Source organism: Carya illinoinensis, chromosome 10 (genome assembly GCF_018687715.1).
Source record: "Carya illinoinensis cultivar Pawnee chromosome 10, C.illinoinensisPawnee_v1, whole genome shotgun sequence".
NCBI lineage: Eukaryota > Viridiplantae > Streptophyta > Magnoliopsida > Fagales > Juglandaceae > Carya > Carya illinoinensis.
Genome location: NC_056761.1, coordinates 39,444,454 through 39,465,091, shown reverse-complemented (window position 1 = coordinate 39,465,091; position 20,638 = coordinate 39,444,454). Strand labels below are relative to the sequence as shown.

The following is a 20,638-nucleotide window of genomic DNA, read 5'->3' as shown; positions in this document are numbered from 1 at the left end:
CTTGCTATTATTTTAATTTGTCTCCCTGTGGAATCGACACCCCAAAGCTGTGCTACAACTACCGCGTTATTCTTTGGGCGTAATCAAATTTTGGCGCCGTTGCCGGGGAGACGGTAGAAGAATTTTGAGATAGTTTTTCTTTTCAACAGTTTGTAAAGGCGGTAACTTCGTTCCCTATTTTAGCTTGCTGCATCTTTTTTTTTATTTTCTTTTTCTTTTTGTAGTTTTTTTTTTAGTGTTGGGTTTTTCTCTACCTTGCATGCACAGGTATAGAGACGCCTTGGGTCGGTTTGCTTGTAGACCTGTGTTAGAGTCAGAGTTTAATTTTTCTGATCATTTGTTTGATAATTCTTCTAATTTTGAGAAAATGAGTGAACATGAAGATCAACCCACTAGGACCCTTCAGGATTACCTCCACCCTACACGCACAGCCACACCATCATGCATCATGTTTCCAGCTAATATTCGCCAATTGGATTTTAAAACAAGGATGATACAGTTACTCCCTACTTTTCATGGCTTGGAAAATGAAAATCCATATGTGCACATTAGGGAGTTTGAGGAAGTAGTTGCGACTTTTCATAGTCAAAATGCAACTGATGACATTGTGAGACTTAAGTTCTTTCCTTTCTCTTTGAAGGATAGAGTTAAGAGTTGGCTACACTCTTTGAGATCACGATTTATTGGGTCATGGAATGAGATGACTCAGGTCTTTTTTAATAAATACTTTCCCCAACATAAGACCAATGCTTTAAAAAGGCAAATCTCCACCTTTGTACAAAAGGACAGTAAGACTTTGTATCAGTCTTGGGAGAGATTTAAGGAGCTATTGAGTATGTGTCCTCACCATGGGTATGAGAAGTGGCGCTTAGTGAGCTATTTTTATGAGGGACTTACACCTGGAGAGCGTCAATTTGTGGAGATGATGTGTAATGGTGAGTTCTTACAGAAAGATCCTGATGAGGCCATAGAATACCTCAATGAGCTTGCTGAAAAAGCTCACACTTGGACTGGACCTAGTGCTACTGAGAGCACAAATAGGTCACGACCTGCAGGAAACCTAAATGGTAGTGGAATTTATCATCTCAAAGAAGAAGATAACCTAAAGGCTAAGGTTGAGATGCTCACTAGGGAGCTAGAGGTGTTGAAGAATAAAGACTTAAAGCCAACACACGTGACTAATCATGCAGAGTCTTTTGGACCATGTTTTGTGTGTGGCAGGGTAGATCACCTTGCCCAAGAGTGTCCCACATTTGCTGAGATGAGAGGGATGTATGAGGAACAATGTAATGCCTTAGGTATGTACAAGAAGCCTTTTACACATTTCTCTAATACCTACAATCCTGAGTGGCGTAATCACCCCAATTTTAATTGGAAATCTGAAAACCAGCCGCCTGCACAACCCCCTAGATCATATCCTGCACCATATCATGCACCTTCATCTTCTAGGAGTCCTTTAGAAGACACTTTGCATGCTTTTATTGAGGCACATAGTAAAACTAATCAAAAGTTTGAATCTTTGATTATGCAGGTTGTTGAAGAAAACAAAGAGATAAATAGTCATATATCCAAGATAATGAGCTCCTTGAGTGTGAATGAGCGTGGCAAGTTTCCTTCTCAAGCTCAATCTACACCCCAAGGTCAGCATATGGCACAAAAAAATTTAAAAGAAGTTCATGCCATTATGACAAGAAGTGGTAAGTCCTTACACATCCCAACAACTAATAAGCAAGAGGATGTTGAAGAGGAACAAAGCAATGATAGCACCGAGTTCCCCAAGGATGCCGAGGTAATCAAGAGTCCAGTTAAGGTACCATTTCCTCAAGCTTTAAAATCTGGTATGCGAACTTTGGATCCTAATAATGAAATCTTGGAGAACCTCAGGCAGGTAAAGATTAACCTTCCTCTTTTGCATGTTATTAAACAAGTTCCCACTTATGCAAAAGTTCTTAAAGATTTGTATACAGTTAAGAGGAAGCACCTGTTAGGAAGACAACATTTCTAACAGAGCAAGTTAGTGCTCTAATTGAGCAGCGAATTCCTCCTAAGTACAAGGATCCTGGTTGTCCAACCATTGCATGTAATATTGGGAATCATGAGTTTGGGCAAGCCTTGTTAGATCTAGGAGCTAGTGTCAATTTGATGCCTTATTCCATTTATTTGCAGCTTGGTTTGGGCGAAATTAAGCCTACTTCTGTCGTGCTTCAGTTGGCTAATCGTTCAGTTAAGAAACCGAGTGGGATAGTTGAGGATGTTTTGATCAAAATTGACAAGTTTTATTATCCTATTGATTTCTTAATTTTGGACACTCAATCAGTTGTTGAGTCTAACTCTAAAGTTCCTCTCATATTAGGTAGACCTTTCCTTGCTACGGCTAATGCACTTATAAATTGCAGGAATGGGTTGATGAAGTTATCTTTTGGAAACATGACCATGGAGGTTAACATTTTCCATATTGAGAAGCAGGCAACAGATGACGAGTGCCACCAAATGTATATGATTGATGCACTCATAGACAAGGGAGTTCATACAACTCATGATTTTGATCCCCTTGAATATTCCCTTGTGAATTCTGAGCTTAATACATCTGTTAGTGATTCATCTAATGTTATTGATATTTGTGTTGTTTTTGATGAAACTCAGGATTATGGCACACAGGTTTGGCAACAGAAATTTGAGGAGTTGCCTAAGAAATGTGGAAAACAGATTCCTGCAAGTTTCGGAAGTGGAAGACATTCCACTTGTGGGTCCAGTCTATCAACCTTGACCACACTACCAAGGATAGTTTCATTTCGTCATTTCAGATTACCATCTTTGGTGTTTAGGGAGCTACCCACGTCACTTATCAGGTGTATTCTACCATTTTCAGTTACTCCCCATTCAATTTTGATTCTTAAACATTGAGGATAATGTTTCATTTAAGTTGGGGGGTGGTGGTGCAAATTCAGTATTTAAAATGCTTGTTGGAACTTTGTGGCATATTTTCATGTGTCAATTTTTTTTTTAATTTGCATCACACGTGCATCATTTTCACATGTGTACTCATTCTCATTCATAGCCATCTTCGTGAATTCACCAAACCCACCATAATCATTTTTGCTGAAGCATTCACAGAATCCTTAATGCACTTATCCAAGTTTTGTGGTAAGAGGGTGGTTTGACACATGTAGCTAGAGAACTCTTTTGCTTAAGTATTCATGTGAGTTTTGAGAGGATTGAGAGCATACAAATGCAGTAAATTGTGATAAGCGTTCATTGATCTGTTGAATTGGGCACTTCTTTTGAGAATATCATTACATGGTTTGCGGTACAATGGTGGATATACTTGAGATATGACGAAGGTCAACTTAGGATTAACGTTTGAGCCTTTCAAGCTATCCTTTCCATCATAGACCCCTAGTAGCCAACTTTGAGCCAATAAACACTTGTACCTTTTTCTTTTCATATGCCCATATCATCCATGCCTCTCCACATTGGAATATAACCTATACACAGATTTTCTTACCCTTTTTACTTCCAAGTGTATACTAGGTGTGGAATTTTTATTTTCTTTCTTTAATTTTATCATTTTCAATTAAGAAGAAGAAGAAGACGACAGAAAAAAGAGAAGAGTACAAGTTGCAAAGTGTTCAATTGAGTGAGCTCCAAAGAAAAAAAGAAAAAAAAAAGAAGTTGGTAGAGATGGAAAGAATACAAAAGTGGCATGTGTTTGTCCATCAAATTGTTGAAAAAAAAAAGAGGAAGAAGAAGGAAAAGCATTATTATTTGATGATCTGAAAAGTTGGAGAGTATATCAAGTGAGAAGTGTAGTCTATTGAGATATTTAATAAAATTCCCTTTGTATGTACTTGGAAGTTTTTGAATCCCTTTCATCTTTTTTTTTTTTTTCATATGACCCCAAAACCAAGCCACATTACAACCTTTTGTGTTGACCATTCTGATCCTAAGTAAGCTGTTGGAAAGATTGATGGAAGTCTCATTTGTTAGTGTTCCTATCATAAAATCAATGTTTGCTTGTTGCTTGTACATAATTGCCTAATTTTTCATGAGAGTGTGTATACACCCATTGTCAACTCCATAGAGAGAGCCTTTGCACGAAACTCTATTATACCCGTGAGTTATGAAGTTGAACCTTTTGCTTAAGATGTTCTTGATGTTGTATGTGTCAAGGTTAGTGGTACGATGGTTATGGCTTGGAGAACACACACACACTCTGTGGATTGCTATAGGTGGATTGATCTTGATGGGTTATTGGATTCCTTAGATTATTTTGATATGTGAATCTGGAAAGTGTGACTTGATGGCCTTTATGTGTGATTTTCTTTGGTCTCTTTCATTGTTTTGACATAAAAATTACTAGGGACTAGCAATGAGTAAGTTGGGGGGTGTGATGAGTGTGCGAAATTGCTCTCTATATACCCTATTATTGGACTAAAATGCTAAAATGTGAATAGAAATCATAGGAATTAATGTGTATTCTTAAATTGAATTTCTATTTACGTTGGAATACTCCTAAGCAGTTTTTTTATGTCTAATTTCAGAGTTTATAAAAGAGCAAGTCAAGCCCAGTCAAATTCAAAAGAGGACATTCATGGGGTTTGAGAGCAATTTGGAAGAAAAGAAAAAGAAAAAAATCACAAAATGAAACCACAAGAAGTTCAAGTCCGAAATTCGCTAGGAGACAGTCTGGACATATTTTAGTGTTTTGACTGTATCTTTTTACTCATATATCGGATTGATGCGATTCTTGATGCATTGGAAAGCTATCTTAAAGGGATATAACTTTTTCTCTAATAATGATTTCCAAATTCGAACTCCTGAAGGCTGTGCGTGGCTGCCAAGATAAGTCCTAAAATTTAGGCGATTTTTTTATGCGGAAATCAAGAGGACATTAGGGTTTCTTTCTTACCCTATATAAGCATATCATTAGCACGAAATGGGAGAGAGGAAGAGGCACAAGAGGCAGATCTGAAAAGAGGAGAAAATCACTTCCATGGCCACCGTTCGCTTCAGTTTTCTCTGAAAATTTTTGTTGTCCATTATATTTATGGGTAACTAAATTCTCAAGTAGGGTTAGGGATGAACTTGTACATTAGATGGTATTTCTAATTTATTGTTAATTCATGTATTTGATTTTCAATTGCTAAAACTCTTTTGTTTTATCATTCTCAATTCATCGTTAATGTTTTCTTCTCCGAATAATCATAGAATTTATTCTGTTTATGGATTCAGTCATGCTTTTTCTATTGAATGGATTAGTTCTTTGATTATGTTTGGATTAATTATTTATCTATATCGATTTAGTTTTTTGCTGCAATATTGCTTCCTGAGTATATTGTCGTCATTGGATTTTATCAATAGGGGTAGTAATTCACGTTTTTTAAAAGTGGTGAATGTTTTTTCAAAGGGTTACATTTGATTTAAGTCTGGTTTATAAATCTATACCTTCCGATTGGGAATTGCGAGAATTGAGTTCCTAATTGGGTTATCCAATGAATTAAGAATAATTAAAATACCAGATTTGTGCAAGAGATTCCCGACGCTCTACTGTTTGTCAAATTTGAGTACTTTTTCTGTTAATCACTTTGCTTTACTTGAATTTACATTTAAAATTAATCTTTGTTCTCTATTACTTATTGAATATTTTTTCTTTAGTTTCTTTGTTCTTCTTGCTATTCTTTTAATTTGTCTCCCTGTGGAATCGACACCCCAAAACTGTGCTACAACTACCGCGTTATTCTTTGGGCGTAATCAAAATGTTTGCCTTCTGAATTGACTTAGAACTAGAACACAAAAACTATACATCTTTGGCTGATGGACAAGTCCATAAAATATGGGTAGGTGTTTCCTCCTCAAGCATACAGATGGGACAAGAAGAATCAAAGATAACCCTCCTCTTACATAAGTTGACTCGAGTAGGCAAAGAATAAGTGTAGGCACTCCAAACAAACTACTTCACAATATTTGTAGTTAGCAAGTCCAAATTCTCTTCCATATAGAACCTCGTGCCCCATTAATCGAAGATTCACCAAGAAATATTAATAGAGATTGCTCATGCAAATGATAAGCACTTTTTATTGAAAAAAGCCCATTGACAGTTCATTTCCATATTAGTTTATCACTTATAGGCAAAAGACTAACAGGCAACTTAATAATCTCCTTAACATCATCCTAATGAAAGATTGCTTGAAGAAGTTTCATATTCCACCATCTTGTATGAACATCAATAAGATCAACTAAAACTACATCCTCATAAAGAACAACCACAAGAGATTGAATCATGCATGAAGAATCTCTAAACAGCCACTTGTCCTTCCATATCTTGATCTTGGTGCCATCACCAACTCTCCATATTAGGTCTTCCTCCACCAGAGGAATAGAGTGAAAAAGACTCCTCCACAAATATGAGGGCCTTGAACCAAGACCAACATGTAAAATGGATAAATGTGAGAAGCATTTGGCCTTAAGAATCTTGCTTGATAATGAATTAGGAAACATTTCCAACCTTCAAATCTATATGCCCAAGAGGGCTAAGTTAAAGATGTGTAGATTACGAAATCCCAAACCCCCACAAGATTTTCTTACACTTAAGGAGCCCCAACTTTTCCAATGGATCTCTGACTGATTTTCTTGATGACCCCACCAAAATTTTGCAAAGCATGAATGCAATCTAATCACCCTTTCAACTATTCCATTAAAGGCCCTTGTTTTAGATTTTCCAACAATAAAAGGAAGACCTAAATATCTGTTTAGATTAGTAGAAGCCTGAATACCAGCCACCACCTCTATAATGTCTTTTTGTTGCAGTCTTAGTGTTTCTGTTGAAAAATAGTGAGGTTTTGTCTTTATTAAGCTTTTGACCAAATGCAGCTTCATAGATAGTAAGAATGTGATTCAAGTGAACCCACTCCTACATATTGGCCCTACAAAATACAAGACTATCAATTGCAAAAAATAGATGATTTAGTCTGATCTGACCTCAAGCAATTGGAACACCAGTTAAATCTCTATGCAGTTTTGCAACATTCAATTGAGCACTCAAGGCTTCAGCACAAAGAATAAAAAGGTAAGAGGATAAAGGACAATCTTGCCTGAGTCCTATTTCTAGTTTAAAAGGAAGTTAAGGGACACTATTTACCAAAAATGAAAAGGATGAAGAAGAAATACATGACATAATCAACTCTACCCATTTATCATTAAATCTTAGTTTCAACAAGACAACTTGAATTAACTTCTGTTCCACCCTCCATATCAATACACAACTATATGGGCAAAACTGTTTTATGGCATTAAAGTTGGATAGACTAATGTAATACTCGGCCCAAACTAGAATCAAAAGTGGGTCCAACCCCTAAAGGCTATACAATGTCGTGTGGGTAAGTGATATATTTTCCTCTTTCAATTTCAGTTTTCTCCCTTCCCCGTTTCTTTCTTCCTCCTCCCGAGTTTCTCTCCTCCATTTTCTCCCCAATGACTTTCTCTCACCTTTATGTTTTAGCAGTTACCTCATCTCAATATTTTTCTGGTATTAACTTCCTTTTTGTTTACCTCACTCGTAGCAAACCCTCGACTTCTCTTATACGAAATTCTGAAAATTTCTACCCTTTACACACCGTGCCTCTTCTATTTCAAGCCTTGCAAATTAATCTCTACCCTCTGGTAAGCTTCTCATACCATCTCTTTTCCTCTCTCTCTAAATATGAAATTTCATATTTTTATTTTTTGGTGTTCTTCTAGGCACCAGAAAATTTCTTTTGTAGTTTTGAATTTTAAGTGTAATCACCTCTTATTTCAATTTTTTTTTTTTGCTTTGGTTTTTTAATTTTTTTACTTATTTTCTTTCATCTTTGCCGATTTTTGCATAGCCATACGACATCCTCATTGTTGCAAATAATCTCGTTGCCATCTTTTTCTCCTATTTTCTCTAGTGAACCAAGGTAAGTGTTCTTGCTCTCTATTATTCCATAAAGCTTAGAAATTTATGTTTTACGCGTTGAGTGAAAATTTTGTGCTATTTTGGAAATCTTGAATAAATTAGTATTACATGAAACTTTGGTGGGGATGTTGGATGGATTTGGAATTGTTGTGGCTGGAAGTTGCTGGAAAGTCTTGTTTGGGTTATGTTTAAATAGTAGGATCTATAAAGGAGTATTTTCTTGTATTGTTGCTGGCCGGGTGAAAATAGTTGGTTATTTAAGCTACTTCATGACTGTTTTTGGTGTATTATTGTGGAATAAAGTTTTTATTTTTATTTAAAAAAAAGACATTACGAGTTGATAGTTAGGTGTTGGGTGGAGATTACTTGGCTGTACGGAGTTTTAACTGTTGATGGTTTGAAGAGATGACTACTTAGCTATACTTTATGTTGGATATTGGGTTAATAAGGGGTTGTTTAAGGTTTAATAAAATAGGCTTGTGGCATATGGGTTTGGGTTATTAATTGATTTGAGAAATGTTTATTGATTAGGTTATGATACTATAAACAGTCGGACGCAAGACTAAGTTAATGCGCTGCAAAAGTGAGGCAAGCGGGGTTTTTATATTAGATTTTGCATAAAAAGAAAATGAAATGAAGTTGACTTTTGAAAATATGCATGTTTATTTTTTTAAAAGAAATCTGAAAAAACAACCTTAATTATTTGTTCTGGCATTACTCATGAACTCTATATGAAAGAGAAAATACTTTTTTCATGAATGGTGTAGACATAGCTTATTTTGCATATTGTTTTTGAACTTTGTAAAAAGAGCAAAAATGAGATTCTTAAAGTTTTGTTGTAGTTAAAATGAAGATACTTTGATTTTGCTCCGTTGCATATATGAAATGATCTAAAACTACTCAGTATTCTATTATAATATGATGTGTAAGCTAAAAAACTTTTGCATGAGTTTCTACTTTTACATCTGAATATGATATGTTTCCATTGATATGTCTATTTTGTTTCTGTTAAGGTCTCGCCATGGGTATAATAGTGGCATAAACTCCCGCCATAATACGGCCTTGCCATGAGTATAACAATGGCATACGGCCTCACCACAGGTATAATGTGACACAACCCTACCACAGGAGTGAAACATAGAATATGGCATCACCACAAGTATAATTTGGCACAACCCTACCATGAGGTTGAAACATGAAATATAACCCAGCCACGAGTATAATAGTGATTTATAACCCTACCACAAGGGTTAAATATGTTATCTGTCCCGATATAATACTCCGATGCAATATGAAGATGATGTTTCGGTTTACGAAATGGCAATAGATTTTGGAATAGGAAAGTTTTTATTGAAAAATTTGCTCTCTTAATTTTGTAATATGTTTGTTTATGCATTTTGAAAGCAAATAGTTTTAAATTCCGCATTTTGAAAGTAAAAGTTTTGTTATGTATTCTAAACTTTGTAAATACTCATATTTATATGCTAATATAGTTTTTTTGCTTACTGAGTTGTTGATAACTCACCACTCTTATCTCCATAACATTTTTCAGATGAGTTTGAGGATACAGCTAAGGATCAGTAATAGAGTATGTGGTAGGAATAATTGAGTGGTGATTGAGTAACTGGGAATACTAGTGCTGTTGGAAGATTTATTTATTAAGTAATTTGATTTTAGTATGTTTAGATGAGTATGAAGACTTAAGTATTATTTCAGTTCGTTATGTAAATTGAAAAATGTGGAGAAGTTAATTTATTTTATTTGGATTATTGTATTGAGGAATTGATAGATTGATATGTGTAGTTAATTATATAAGAGGTCTTTATGTTTGATTTTGGAGTTTTTGCAAGTATATTTTGGATATGAAGATACGATAGAAATTATTGAAATATTTATTAGGTTATAAGATTAACTCTCTGAACCTTCGAGAGTGGAGCGTTACAATAGTTATTTAGTATTATAATACATATTCATTTTGATAAATGCATTTCTATACATTTGATCATATACATTCATATAAAAAAGTGTATGTAACTATCATATAATATATTATCACTAGCATATATGTAACCATTAGCATATTAATTATTCTCACTAACGTACATATATACTAATAATACTATTATATCTAACTTATTCACTATATATTAATAGTATTACTAATACTAAATAACTATATATTATTACAATATTATATATATAATATAATAATATATCACTATATTATTATATATTATGCTATTTATATATTAATATATATCATAGTATACTATATAAATACCATAGTATAATATACTATATATGTTAATATAGTGTATTATAAATATATATGTAACCATTAGCATATTATAATAATAAAAAAAAAAGGCCAGCGGGCCAGAAAGCCCAGCTACCCGTAAGAACAAAACGGCGTAATTGAAACCGATTTGGCCATTTCAGCGATTTCACTCTCAGCATTTCCGCAGTCAGCCACTTACCCTCTCAGCCTCAGCCGGAGCCGCAACCCTCCCCTCTCTCTTAGCCCTCTGTCACGCAGCCCCTCTGAGCCCTCTCTCACGCCGTGCTGCCGTCAACAGTGAACAGCCCCTCGCCGTCTCCCCTTTCGTGGCCTCTCGGTATGTTTATTGTTTCGGGTTTTAACTTCAGGGGTTTTTCATTGTTTAGGGTTTCGACTTTTTCTATTTCTATTTTGTTTCATTACACCGATTTCATAGATATTTTCATGGTATAATATACACTGATTTCATAGATATTACACTGATTTCATTGTTTAGGTTTTCGAGATCTCCCCTTTCATTAAGCTGATTTCATAGATATTATTCACCCTAATATTAATTACACTGATTTCTCTGTTTTTCTATGTTTATTGTTCTGCTATGTGTTGATTAGTACACGTGGTCAATGTTATTGATGTTGGTTAGTACTTGGGGTCAATGTTGTTGTTCTGTTCTGTGTTGGTTAATCCAATAATCTGTTTGAACCATAATGTAATTATGTAAGTAAAATGTTGTGAAAATTTAGGGTTTATTAGGGTTCTCTATTCAAATGACAGATTTAGGGTTTATAGCACACAGACAGAACTGGAAAACTGGACCGAACTGGACCGTAACGGGTAAAACCGGAAGTACTGGTTTAGGGGGGTAATCCGTGTGGTATCGGTTCTTGAAATCTCAAAACCAGTGTGTACCAGTTAAGTCCTAAAAAATGACCAAAATCGGACCGAACCGGATCGGTTACATCCCTAGCTCAAACCTTCTACTCGAACCCTAACCTGTGACATGATCATCCATATCGTCTTTTCAGCTATCGATCCAAGCAAACGCCAATCACAGCAAATTAGGTTGGGTGTATTTACTTCATTGTATTGCCGAAAATGGTGGTGATAGAAGTGGAAGAGACCAATACCATCAATCCCCCAAAAACAAAATCAAAATCGAGATCAGCATCCACTTCGGCGAATGCCAACAAGGATGCCTCCGATGGCTTTGAGACCGCCAGCGATGCTGAGCTTCCCAGCGACGGCGACGACGAAGACTACAACAATGATGGAGAAGGAGCAAGGAATATTGGAGAGCAACAACAGCCACAAGGGGAGCTAGAACACGAGACTGTTGCTCCACAAGCCCAATCCGAAGGCACACTAAATGACGACGACGACCGGAAACAGGTTTTTTCGTGTTTTGCTGCTTGATTTCTGTGTCTTGGAAGTTTATATTTTGTGTATATTTTAAAATTTTCAATTCGAATTGTGCACCCTGGGATTAGTCCGTACTGTGTTCTTCGACACTCGGTGCCAATAATAAAAAAAGTTCAATTCGAGTTCTTATTGTATTTGTTATAAATGAGAATCTTTTCTTTTCAATTGGTTATGCCTTGGTCATAGTTATTTCATCTTCTTGGCTTTTGGACTTTATGAATGTTCCAGGTTAGGTTATATTATGTGATTGCCAGTGATATTTCTATAATTATGATTTCATGTTGTGTTTTATGCATTAAATGCGTAATTTTTATTTCATGGGAAATAATCTTGTCTATTTTGAGAGCTAGTTCCTAAAAGGTGTGCACCAAAATAGCTTCATTGTATTGTGCGGCGAAGGAGCTGATGTTTTTTTTTGGACAAGTAAGAAGATATTTTATTGATATTGAAATAGGCATAGCTCAAGAAAGTATACATGAGATTACACCTAGTTAGGAACTAGAAACGGATACAAGGAAATGATGAAAGTTGAGACCATTAAAGTCTATAACAATGGCCCACGTAAATAAAGTCTTGTAGAAAAAACTCTTAAACTCTTCCAAAGAGCTCTCTCGATCCTCAAAATTTCGGTCATTCATTTCCCCCAAAATGCATTAAAGTGGACAAATGGGAGCCATCTTCCAAAAAGCTACAATCTGGGGTATCCCCTTGATCCCTCTCCAACTAGCTAGTAGATCAACTACTCTCTCTGGCATAACCCATGCTAATCCCATTTGCTGAAAGAGTAATTCCATGAGGCCCTAGCAAACTCAAAATGTAGAAGTAAATGATCCACTATTTCGCCACTATTTTTGCACATACAACACCAATCAATAAGGATAAACCCATGTTTCCTTGGTTTTTCAATGTTTAGGATCTAACCTAAGGATGCAGTCCAAACAAAAAAGCAGCCTCAAGAGGTGCTTTACTCCAAATGCTCTTCCAAGGAAAGTGATTACTAACTTGAGTAGTACAAACCTCATAGAAAGAGCGTACAAAAAAATTTCCTTTACAAGGAGTCCAAACAAACTTATCCACCACTGTATCACCAGTTCCAATGGTGTGTAGCAAGTTAAAAAAATCAGCAAAGACACCAACCTCCCAACATGTGCCTCCCTAATGAAACTTTTTTATTTTTTTTTTATTTTTTATCGATACTGGGTGTCTAGGAACAGCGCCCCGACTTATCCCGGGGGTGCACAACCTCCCTATGAAACTGACATTCCACTATTGTGAGCCATTTATAATTTCCCTCTAATCAGCCACCAAAGCATCATGTTCCCTTGCAATTATGAAAATAAATAGATAAACATCTTTAAGAGCCATATCTCCAACCCAAACATCATGCCAAAAACTAAGTTCTAGTACCATCCCCCATAATCAGCCTAGTGTGGCTAGAGAAGGACCCCCAACCTTTCCGGATTTTTTTTTTGATAAGTAATAAGAAATTTTATTAATAAGCATATTCCAGGTACACTGGAGGTATACATATGAATACACCTATTTAGGATCTAGTAACTGATACAAGGAAATCTTGGAAACTGAGACCATTCAGCTCTAGAGCGATGGCCCACATAAATAAAGTCTTCCAAAAAAACCTCCTAAACTCTTCTATGGAACGTTCTTGATCCTCAAAAAGTCTATCATTTCTTTCACACCAAATACACCAAAGAATACAAAGAGAAGCCATCTTCCATACAGCCGCAATCTGTGGTGTCCCTGCAATTCCTCTCCAGCTTGCAATTAATTCTATCACTCTTCCCGGCATGACCCATGCTATATCCATTCTGCTGAAGAAAAAATTCCAGATTTCCCGAGCAAATTCACAATGTAAAAGTAAGTGGTCTACTGTTTCACCATTCTTTCTGCACATACAACACCATTCGGTTATGATTATGCCTCTTCTTCTTAGATTGTCCATAGTAAGAATCTTCCCTAATGCTGCTGTCCATACAAAGAAAGCAACCTTTTTAGGTGCTTTGCTCCTCCACACATTCTTCCAAGGAAAATTGTATCTTCGCTGCATAGTAATTGTATCATAAAATGAGCACACAGAAAACTTCCCTTTCCTCGAAGGTTTCCATACCATCTTGTCCTCGCTTGTAGCATTGATAACCGTGTTATATAGCAAGTTGAGAAACTCCATCCAGTAACTTCCCAATCATGTGCATCCCGGATAAGACTTATATTCCACTCCTGTGCACCATTGCTTATTACCCTCAAATCAGCCACCATTGCTTCTTTGTCCTGAGCAATTCTGAAAATATTAGGATAGACCTCCTTTAGAACCGTGTCTCCCACCCACACCTCATTCCAAAAGCTGAGCCTCCTACCATTTCCCACCCAAAGACGAGTGTTACTAGCAAAGTTACACCAACCTTTCCTTATGTACTTCCATAACCCTACCCCATAAGTCCCCCTACTTTCCTTAGAGCACCAACCCCCTCGTTCACTTCCATACTTCATATCAATCACTTCTTTCCATAAGGCTCCCCTTTCCTTGTTATATTGCCATAACCATTTTCCTAATAATGCCTCATTAAAAGCCCTCACATTCCGGATCCCCAAGCCCCCATCTCTCAACGGAGTACACACCTTATGCCATCCTACTAGATGGAACTTGAGCTCCTCGCCTAAGCCACTCCACAGAAAATCACGTTGAAGTTTCTCCATTTTTGTTGCTATACTGGCAGGGAGAGGAAATAGAGACAAGTAGTATGTAGGAAGGTTGGATAATGTGCTCTTGATAAGAGTGGTCCGCCCCCCTTTAGTTAAATACAACCTTTTCCACCCGGCCAATTTATTCTCTAATTTCTCCAACACCTCCTCCCAAATTACCTTGGCTTTGAAAGTAGCCCCCAAGGGGAGGCCAAGATACTTCAATGACAAACCCCACTATACTTCAAGGGGAGGCCAACATACCTTTCCGGATATGTTTCCATAACCCCACTCCACATGCCCATGCCCACCTAACTTCATTAGAACACCAACCCCCCCTTGTACTCCCGTTAACCCGTACTTAATATCAATCACAATCTTCCATAATACTTACCTCTCATAATTATATCTCCACATCCATTTCCCTAAGAAAGCCTTGTTGAAGAACCTCAAAATTGCGAACCCCAACCCGCCACCCCTCACTGTAGAGCATACTTTGTCCCAACCCACTAAATGAACCTTAAACTCCTCGCCAAGTCTACACGAGGAAATAATGATAAGAAATATGTGGGAAGCATGCTCTTTATTAAGGTAACCCAAACCCCTTTAGACAAATACGATCTTTTCCACTCAGCCAGCCTTCGCTTTTATCTTCTCTAACACCTCATCCCAAATATTCTTGGCATTGAATGGTGCTCCCAATGTAAGAGCAAGATACTTAGTAGGCAGTGAAGAAACCACACAACCCAATAAACCAGCCAAACCCCTTACATCGAGAACGTTACCCAACTGGAGCCAACCACATTCTATTAAGAGCCTCCATGACAATAACAAATAAGAGGAGTGATAATGTATCGTCTTGTATCAACCCCCGCAAACTGTTGAATAATCCCACTGGGTCACCATTCACCAAAACCAAGAATTGAACCGTTGACACACAATGCCTAATCCACAACCTCCATCTTTCGTCCAAACCACATCCCCTCGACAAGTAAAATAGAAATTTCCAATTAACATGATCATAAGCCTCCTCTGTTCTAATTTACACAAAATACCCGGAACTCTTGACTTAGTCCTGCTGTCCAAGCATTCGTTAGCGATGGGGACCGAATCTAATATGTGTCTTCCCCTTACAAATGCATTTTGAGACTTAGAAATGATTCTGTCCATGACCAGGCTCATCCTATTAACAAGAACTGCTGAAATTCTCTTGTACATACCAAACACAAGACTAATAGGACAGAAGTCGTTTACCTCCATTGCACCAACCTTTTTGGAAACAAAGCAATGAATGTAGAATTAAAACTCTTCTCAAACATCCCAAAAGTGAAAAACTTGTGAAAACCCTTCATAATATCCTCTTTCACTACCTCCCAACAAGTATGAAAAAAAAGCCATAGTATAACCATCAGGGCCCGGAGCTTTGTCTCTATTAAATTTTTAAGTACTTAATGTACCTCTTCCTCTTCAAAAGATTTCTCAAGCCAGACCATACTTGTCTGATCAATTGCCTCAAAAGATAGACCATCTAGTCTAGGCCTCCAATCAAATTGTTCTGAAAGCAACTCTTTGAAATGTCTAGCAATATGATCGTTGATAAGGAGCTGGTATTAATGTATTTAAGTTGTACTCGTCTTCTAACTGTAAGCTAACTATAGAAGTAGAGATATTTTCAAGATTGAGGAGTACCATACAATGCTTTCTTCTCTTCCGTCAAAAACAAATTCTTGCCGTGAGTCATGGAATGGAAAAATCATCAAGCACAAGATCTATGTAACTATCTGTGATGGGAGTTTTATGACTGTGTCAGACCTTTAGGGCATAACCTCCTGTGAGATTATGTCTCGAGTAGGGGGGGCATCTTTACAGGATATCTTAGTTTGCTCATATAGTTCTTTCTTGTGATTATTTTGGTTTCTTATTTAGTATCACTCAGGTGAAGTGGCCAAAATTTTACCTTGAATTCCTTTTTCTATTAATGTTTTAATGTATTTATGGAGTATATATATACACATTCAATGCTAATTACTAAATATGGAATCTGCTTTTGATGGCTATATCTACGTTTGTACTGCTATTAAATTTCTGAATATTATTTTATCTTGCATTAAAGCAGAAAGCCTTAGCACAAGCAAATGATGCGAAATTGCAAGGAAATAAACTGTTTGGAAATGGGCAGTATGAGGAGGCATTATTACAGTATGAACTTGCTTTACAATTCGTGCCAGCCATGCCCTCCTCTGTGGAATTACGTTCCATATGCCATGCAAATCGTGCAATATGTTTTCTGAAACTGGTATGTTGTTCTTTCTAATGATAGAGTGATATTTATGTAGTCCTACATATATCTTCTTTAATCTTCACTGAGATTTTTTTATGAACTTTAAACTTCACCGAGATAAAATTTCAGAAAGCCCATATTTGATAGTTTATGAAATAAAAGAAAAGGAATATTATGTGGGACCGAAACATCAATTGACAATTGAGATATCAAGTGCTGGCACCTATATGTATACTTTGTTCGTAGCAATAGTTTTGAGTTTTTATAAAAATTAAAAAAAAAAAATGTTTTGAGTTACATGATTGATTTGGGAAAATGTATCCACCACCTCAAGAGTCAAACCCTCTGTCTGTCATCAGGAGTCTCTGACAAAAAATCATAACCAAAATTCTTACCAAGGCATTTGAGGTTTTGGATGTGGAGTGTACTGTGCATTTTTCTGCTTGTCCTTTAGAAATTTGATTATATGACGATGCGAAATAATTTTCTCAATATCTTTTTGAAGTCCTTGCCAACATAATCTAATTTTCGCCCTTGGAAGCTGTCCTATCTCATCCAAATTGCTGGATTCTCCGACAACAAAGTCGTGTATATAATTGCTTGGTAAACGAATCTTGCCATAGAATTGATACCCATCTTGGAGACTGAAGTCAGAGTGCTTGGCAAATGAATTAACTGCCATGCTATTTCTTTAGCTCTTCAAAAATTCTCATTTGTACAGCCATAGAATTGCTTGTTGGGGCTGCTGAGCATAACAAACCAAAGCCAAAGACGGATCAAGGTAGCTTTCCTACCAAGTGTCATGAGTCTACAAGCCTTTTTCACTTCCATGCTCACACTTTGAATATTCAAAAGGGGCATTAAGGCTCGGTTTGGATTGGAACCCCTAGGGGTTGGCTCAAGTGGTAAAGGCCTTGGGCTTAGGGGTATGCTCCCCATAGGTCTAAGGTTTAGATCCACTTGGGTGCGAACAATTTCTAGGGGCCATCGGACTGGGGGATTTTTCCCTTGAATTAATTGAGGTGTACTTGCGGGAAACTCCTTGTTGAGGGTTTGTGCACCCATAGGATTAGTCAAGATGTTGTTCCGGACACCCAGTGCCAATAAAAAAAAAAAAAAAAGGCTCGGTTTTGATTGAGAGGGGCTCTCAACCCATCGTCTCTCATCTCATCTCATCTCATAACTACAACTTCCACAAAGTCCCACACAAAATACAATAAACAATTCAACTTTTTCAAATCCCAAAATAATAATAATATTAAAAAATAATATTCTAACAATATTATATTCAACTTTTATTTCAACTCATCTCATTTCCATCTCAACTCACTATTCAAACCTAATCTAAATCTTTTGATATGAGTTGGGGTGGCAAGTCACTCCTACAGGAGCTTGATAACAGAGCTGTATTGCTGCAAGTATGCACTCAATTCTGCATGCCTGAAAATATATTCGTCTGTAGATTTAATTACTTCCATGCCTCCTTTTACAGAAGGAACAAAGTCCGTTATGAGACATAGTGATTTCTTTAGGCACACAGTAATTGGTGCCATGATAGAGCTATAATATTTTATTGAGAGCTTATAAGCCACGTAATATATTTTGGGATGCAATTGTCTTCTAACCGTGACCTAAGTAGTGTATTTCTGAGCTGGATGAGTCAAAACTCTCTTTGTCAATACACTATTCCTCTGGACAGTCTATAGATTTTAATGGAATTCACTTCCATGATTTTCTAGTATCTTTTTTTTCCTTCTAGACAGGTGTCTCTCTTTTATGCATTATTTGCACTAGGGTTTGGCCTTTTGCGCTTTCTAATAGAATTTTTTACTTATAAATAAAAATTGTGACCTAAGTATGGAAAGGGTCTTTTCAAGATGGAGGGGTGTCACATAATGCTTTATTCTCTTCAGTCAAAAGCAATTTTTTCCACTCCTGCCGTGTTTCCCCTTCTTTTAATTTTGTAGTGGGCTATGGAATACAGAATTTACTTTGAATAGGTGTGCTTCATTTCATCTGAACTACTGGGTTTTCTATTGTTCATTTGTCTGTTTTCTGTACTCAAGTTTTACAGACTTTTGATTGTTTGATTTTACAGAGCTTTTAATTTTATTTATTTGCATATAGGGAAAATATGATGAAACAATCAAGGAATGCACAAAAGCATTAGAACTAAATCCTACATATATGAAAGCGTTGAGTAGGAGAGGAGAGGCCTATGAAAAGCTTGAACGCTTTGAGGAGGCTATTGTTGGTAAGTTTGGATTTACAATAATATTTAAATCCTTGGATTGTTGCTAGATATTATAATTATTAGTTGCTTTTTTCTGTGTACTCGGGCTATGCCTAATTTTGAAGATCAATAAACTTTATTAATTATCAGAAAAAATTATTAATTGCTTTCCTTTGTTGTCTTTGATTATGTAGCGTAGTTCTGAACAGCATGCTGACATGATGGAATTTTCTAACTGATTTTGTTCTCAAATTGACTTGTAGATTTGAAAAAAATCTTGGAATTGGATCCTTCAAATGACCAAGCTAGGAAAACCATACACCGCTTGGAGCCATTGGCTGAAGAAAAGCGAGAAAAGATGAAGGAAGAGATGATTGGTAAACATAGTAAATGTTCTTTGTGAATGATTCTTTCTTGTCTTTTATCACTTGACTTCTAGCATCCTCTCCCTGGATCTGAAAAAGGTTTTCTTTTTCGTGTTCTTTTGGCAACTATTGTAAGCAATGTCCTTTTGTACCAGGTTTGCCTCTTTCACCAAGGCAAGATATTGGTGAAATGCCCCCTCCTATATCTTACGACTGAAACACGCACATGCACATGCACGAAAACACACTCTGTGCTGAGGGCCTTAAATGTAAAAGAATTGAAAGTAGCATGAGATTTTCGGATGCGCAAGTTTTTGTGCGCATTTTGTTCTTGCCTATGAACATCTGGTGCTTTTTGTTTGCACTTCTTATGTATTTATCTCAGATGTTTTGCTTTGGTTTTATTCTCTGTATATTGACACTTGAATTGTATATGTTTGATCTTACCTGTCAAAAATAATTTTATATAGTTGATTTATGCCGATGCTCATTTAGATATTGGATGCATCATAGAATTTTATAATCCGAGTATTTTATGCTTTAACAAAATTTTGCATGCTTCTATGTCTATGTGCACACTTCATGGCTTGTGTTATTAACAAAAGTTAAACTGTACTATACATTGGTCTTGCGAGCAGGGAAGCTGAAAGAAATGGGCAACTCTTTATTGGGCCGCTTTGGAATGAGTGTTGACAACTTCAAAGCTGTCAAAGATCCAAACACCGGTTCCTATTCCGTTTCGTTCCAACGTTGAGTCTTAATTGATTTGGTCAACATCAACCACGTTAGTGTAATGGAAGCAGTCATCAGAATCGGGGGCACTGCTTCATTTGCAGGTTCCAACCATTACAAGTGCAGTGCAGAGTTGATTAAAGTTATAGAATATAGGGAAGTAATTTTGTTTCCTCCATAAGAGCATGAAGTGATGTGGTCTTACTTTATTTTTGGTGTCTATGGGTCGGGTCAGTCACTGTAAGTTTATACTTGTGAGTCTTGTTTCCTCCATAAGAGCATGAAGTGATGTGGTCGTACTCTATTTTTGGTGTCTATGGGTCGGGTCAGTCACTGTGAGTTTATACTTGTGAGTCTCGTTCAACTTCTTTATTGCTGATGGTCTCTGCATCTCAAGTTATTTTTACTACTCGTATTTTCATGGTTAATGATATATATATACACATACAATCTTTTTTACAACTCTTGTGTGAGACACAGTATCAGTTCAGTTCTCTGAAAATGATTCTCTGCAAATTACAAAATTTTTAAGTATCAAATCTAAAAACTATTAAAAATTACGTACCACATGGAATAATGATAGGCTTTTACAAAAGTACCCACCACTAATATCAATTGGTATTGTTACTTATAAAAAAAATATCAATTGGTATTGTACGTTAAATCTACACCATTCTTTCTAAATTTAATGATAGGT

The 20,638-nt window shown here is 36.4% G+C and overlaps 1 protein-coding gene and 1 non-coding gene across 4 annotated transcripts; one reads left to right on the top strand and one right to left on the bottom strand.

The window, feature by feature from the left end:
* Nucleotides 1–747: 747 nt before the first annotated feature.
* LOC122280231 lies at nucleotides 748–855 on the bottom strand. Its single transcript, XR_006229816.1, has one exon. It is a non-coding gene; the product is annotated as a small nucleolar RNA R71 (small nucleolar RNA).
* Nucleotides 856–10,352: 9,497 nt separating this feature from the next.
* LOC122279014 (tetratricopeptide repeat protein 1) lies at nucleotides 10,353–20,403 on the top strand. 3 transcript variants are annotated; one of them, XM_043089260.1, is made up of 6 exons: nucleotides 10,353–10,551; nucleotides 11,240–11,603; nucleotides 16,444–16,626; nucleotides 18,739–18,865; nucleotides 19,108–19,221; nucleotides 19,365–19,699. In XM_043089260.1, the coding sequence occupies exons 2-6, from the start codon at nucleotides 11,310–11,312 to the stop codon at nucleotides 19,424–19,426; spliced, it is 780 nt and encodes a 259-aa protein (XP_042945194.1). In that variant the 5' UTR covers nucleotides 10,353–10,551; nucleotides 11,240–11,309; the 3' UTR covers nucleotides 19,427–19,699. The 3 variants fall into 3 exon arrangements, with proteins under 3 accessions (XP_042945194.1, XP_042945192.1, XP_042945191.1); XM_043089258.1 differs by lacking the exon at nucleotides 19,365–19,699 and adding an exon at nucleotides 19,848–20,403 and having other exon boundaries at nucleotides 10,357–10,551; nucleotides 16,447–16,626; XM_043089257.1 differs by lacking the exon at nucleotides 19,365–19,699 and adding an exon at nucleotides 19,848–20,403 and having other exon boundaries at nucleotides 10,357–10,551.
* Nucleotides 20,404–20,638: the final 235 nt, after the last annotated feature.

Coding starts and splice junctions, on each gene's coding strand:
- LOC122279014 (XM_043089257.1), top strand. CDS start 11,310: ATGGTGGTGATAGAAGTGGAAGAGACCAATACCATCAATCCCCCAAAA. Junction 11,604..16,443: donor ACGACGACGACCGGAAACAG/GTTTTTTCGTGT, acceptor CTTGCATTAAAG/CAGAAAGCCTTAGCACAAGC. Junction 16,627..18,738: donor CAATATGTTTTCTGAAACTG/GTATGTTGTTCT, acceptor ATTTGCATATAG/GGAAAATATGATGAAACAAT.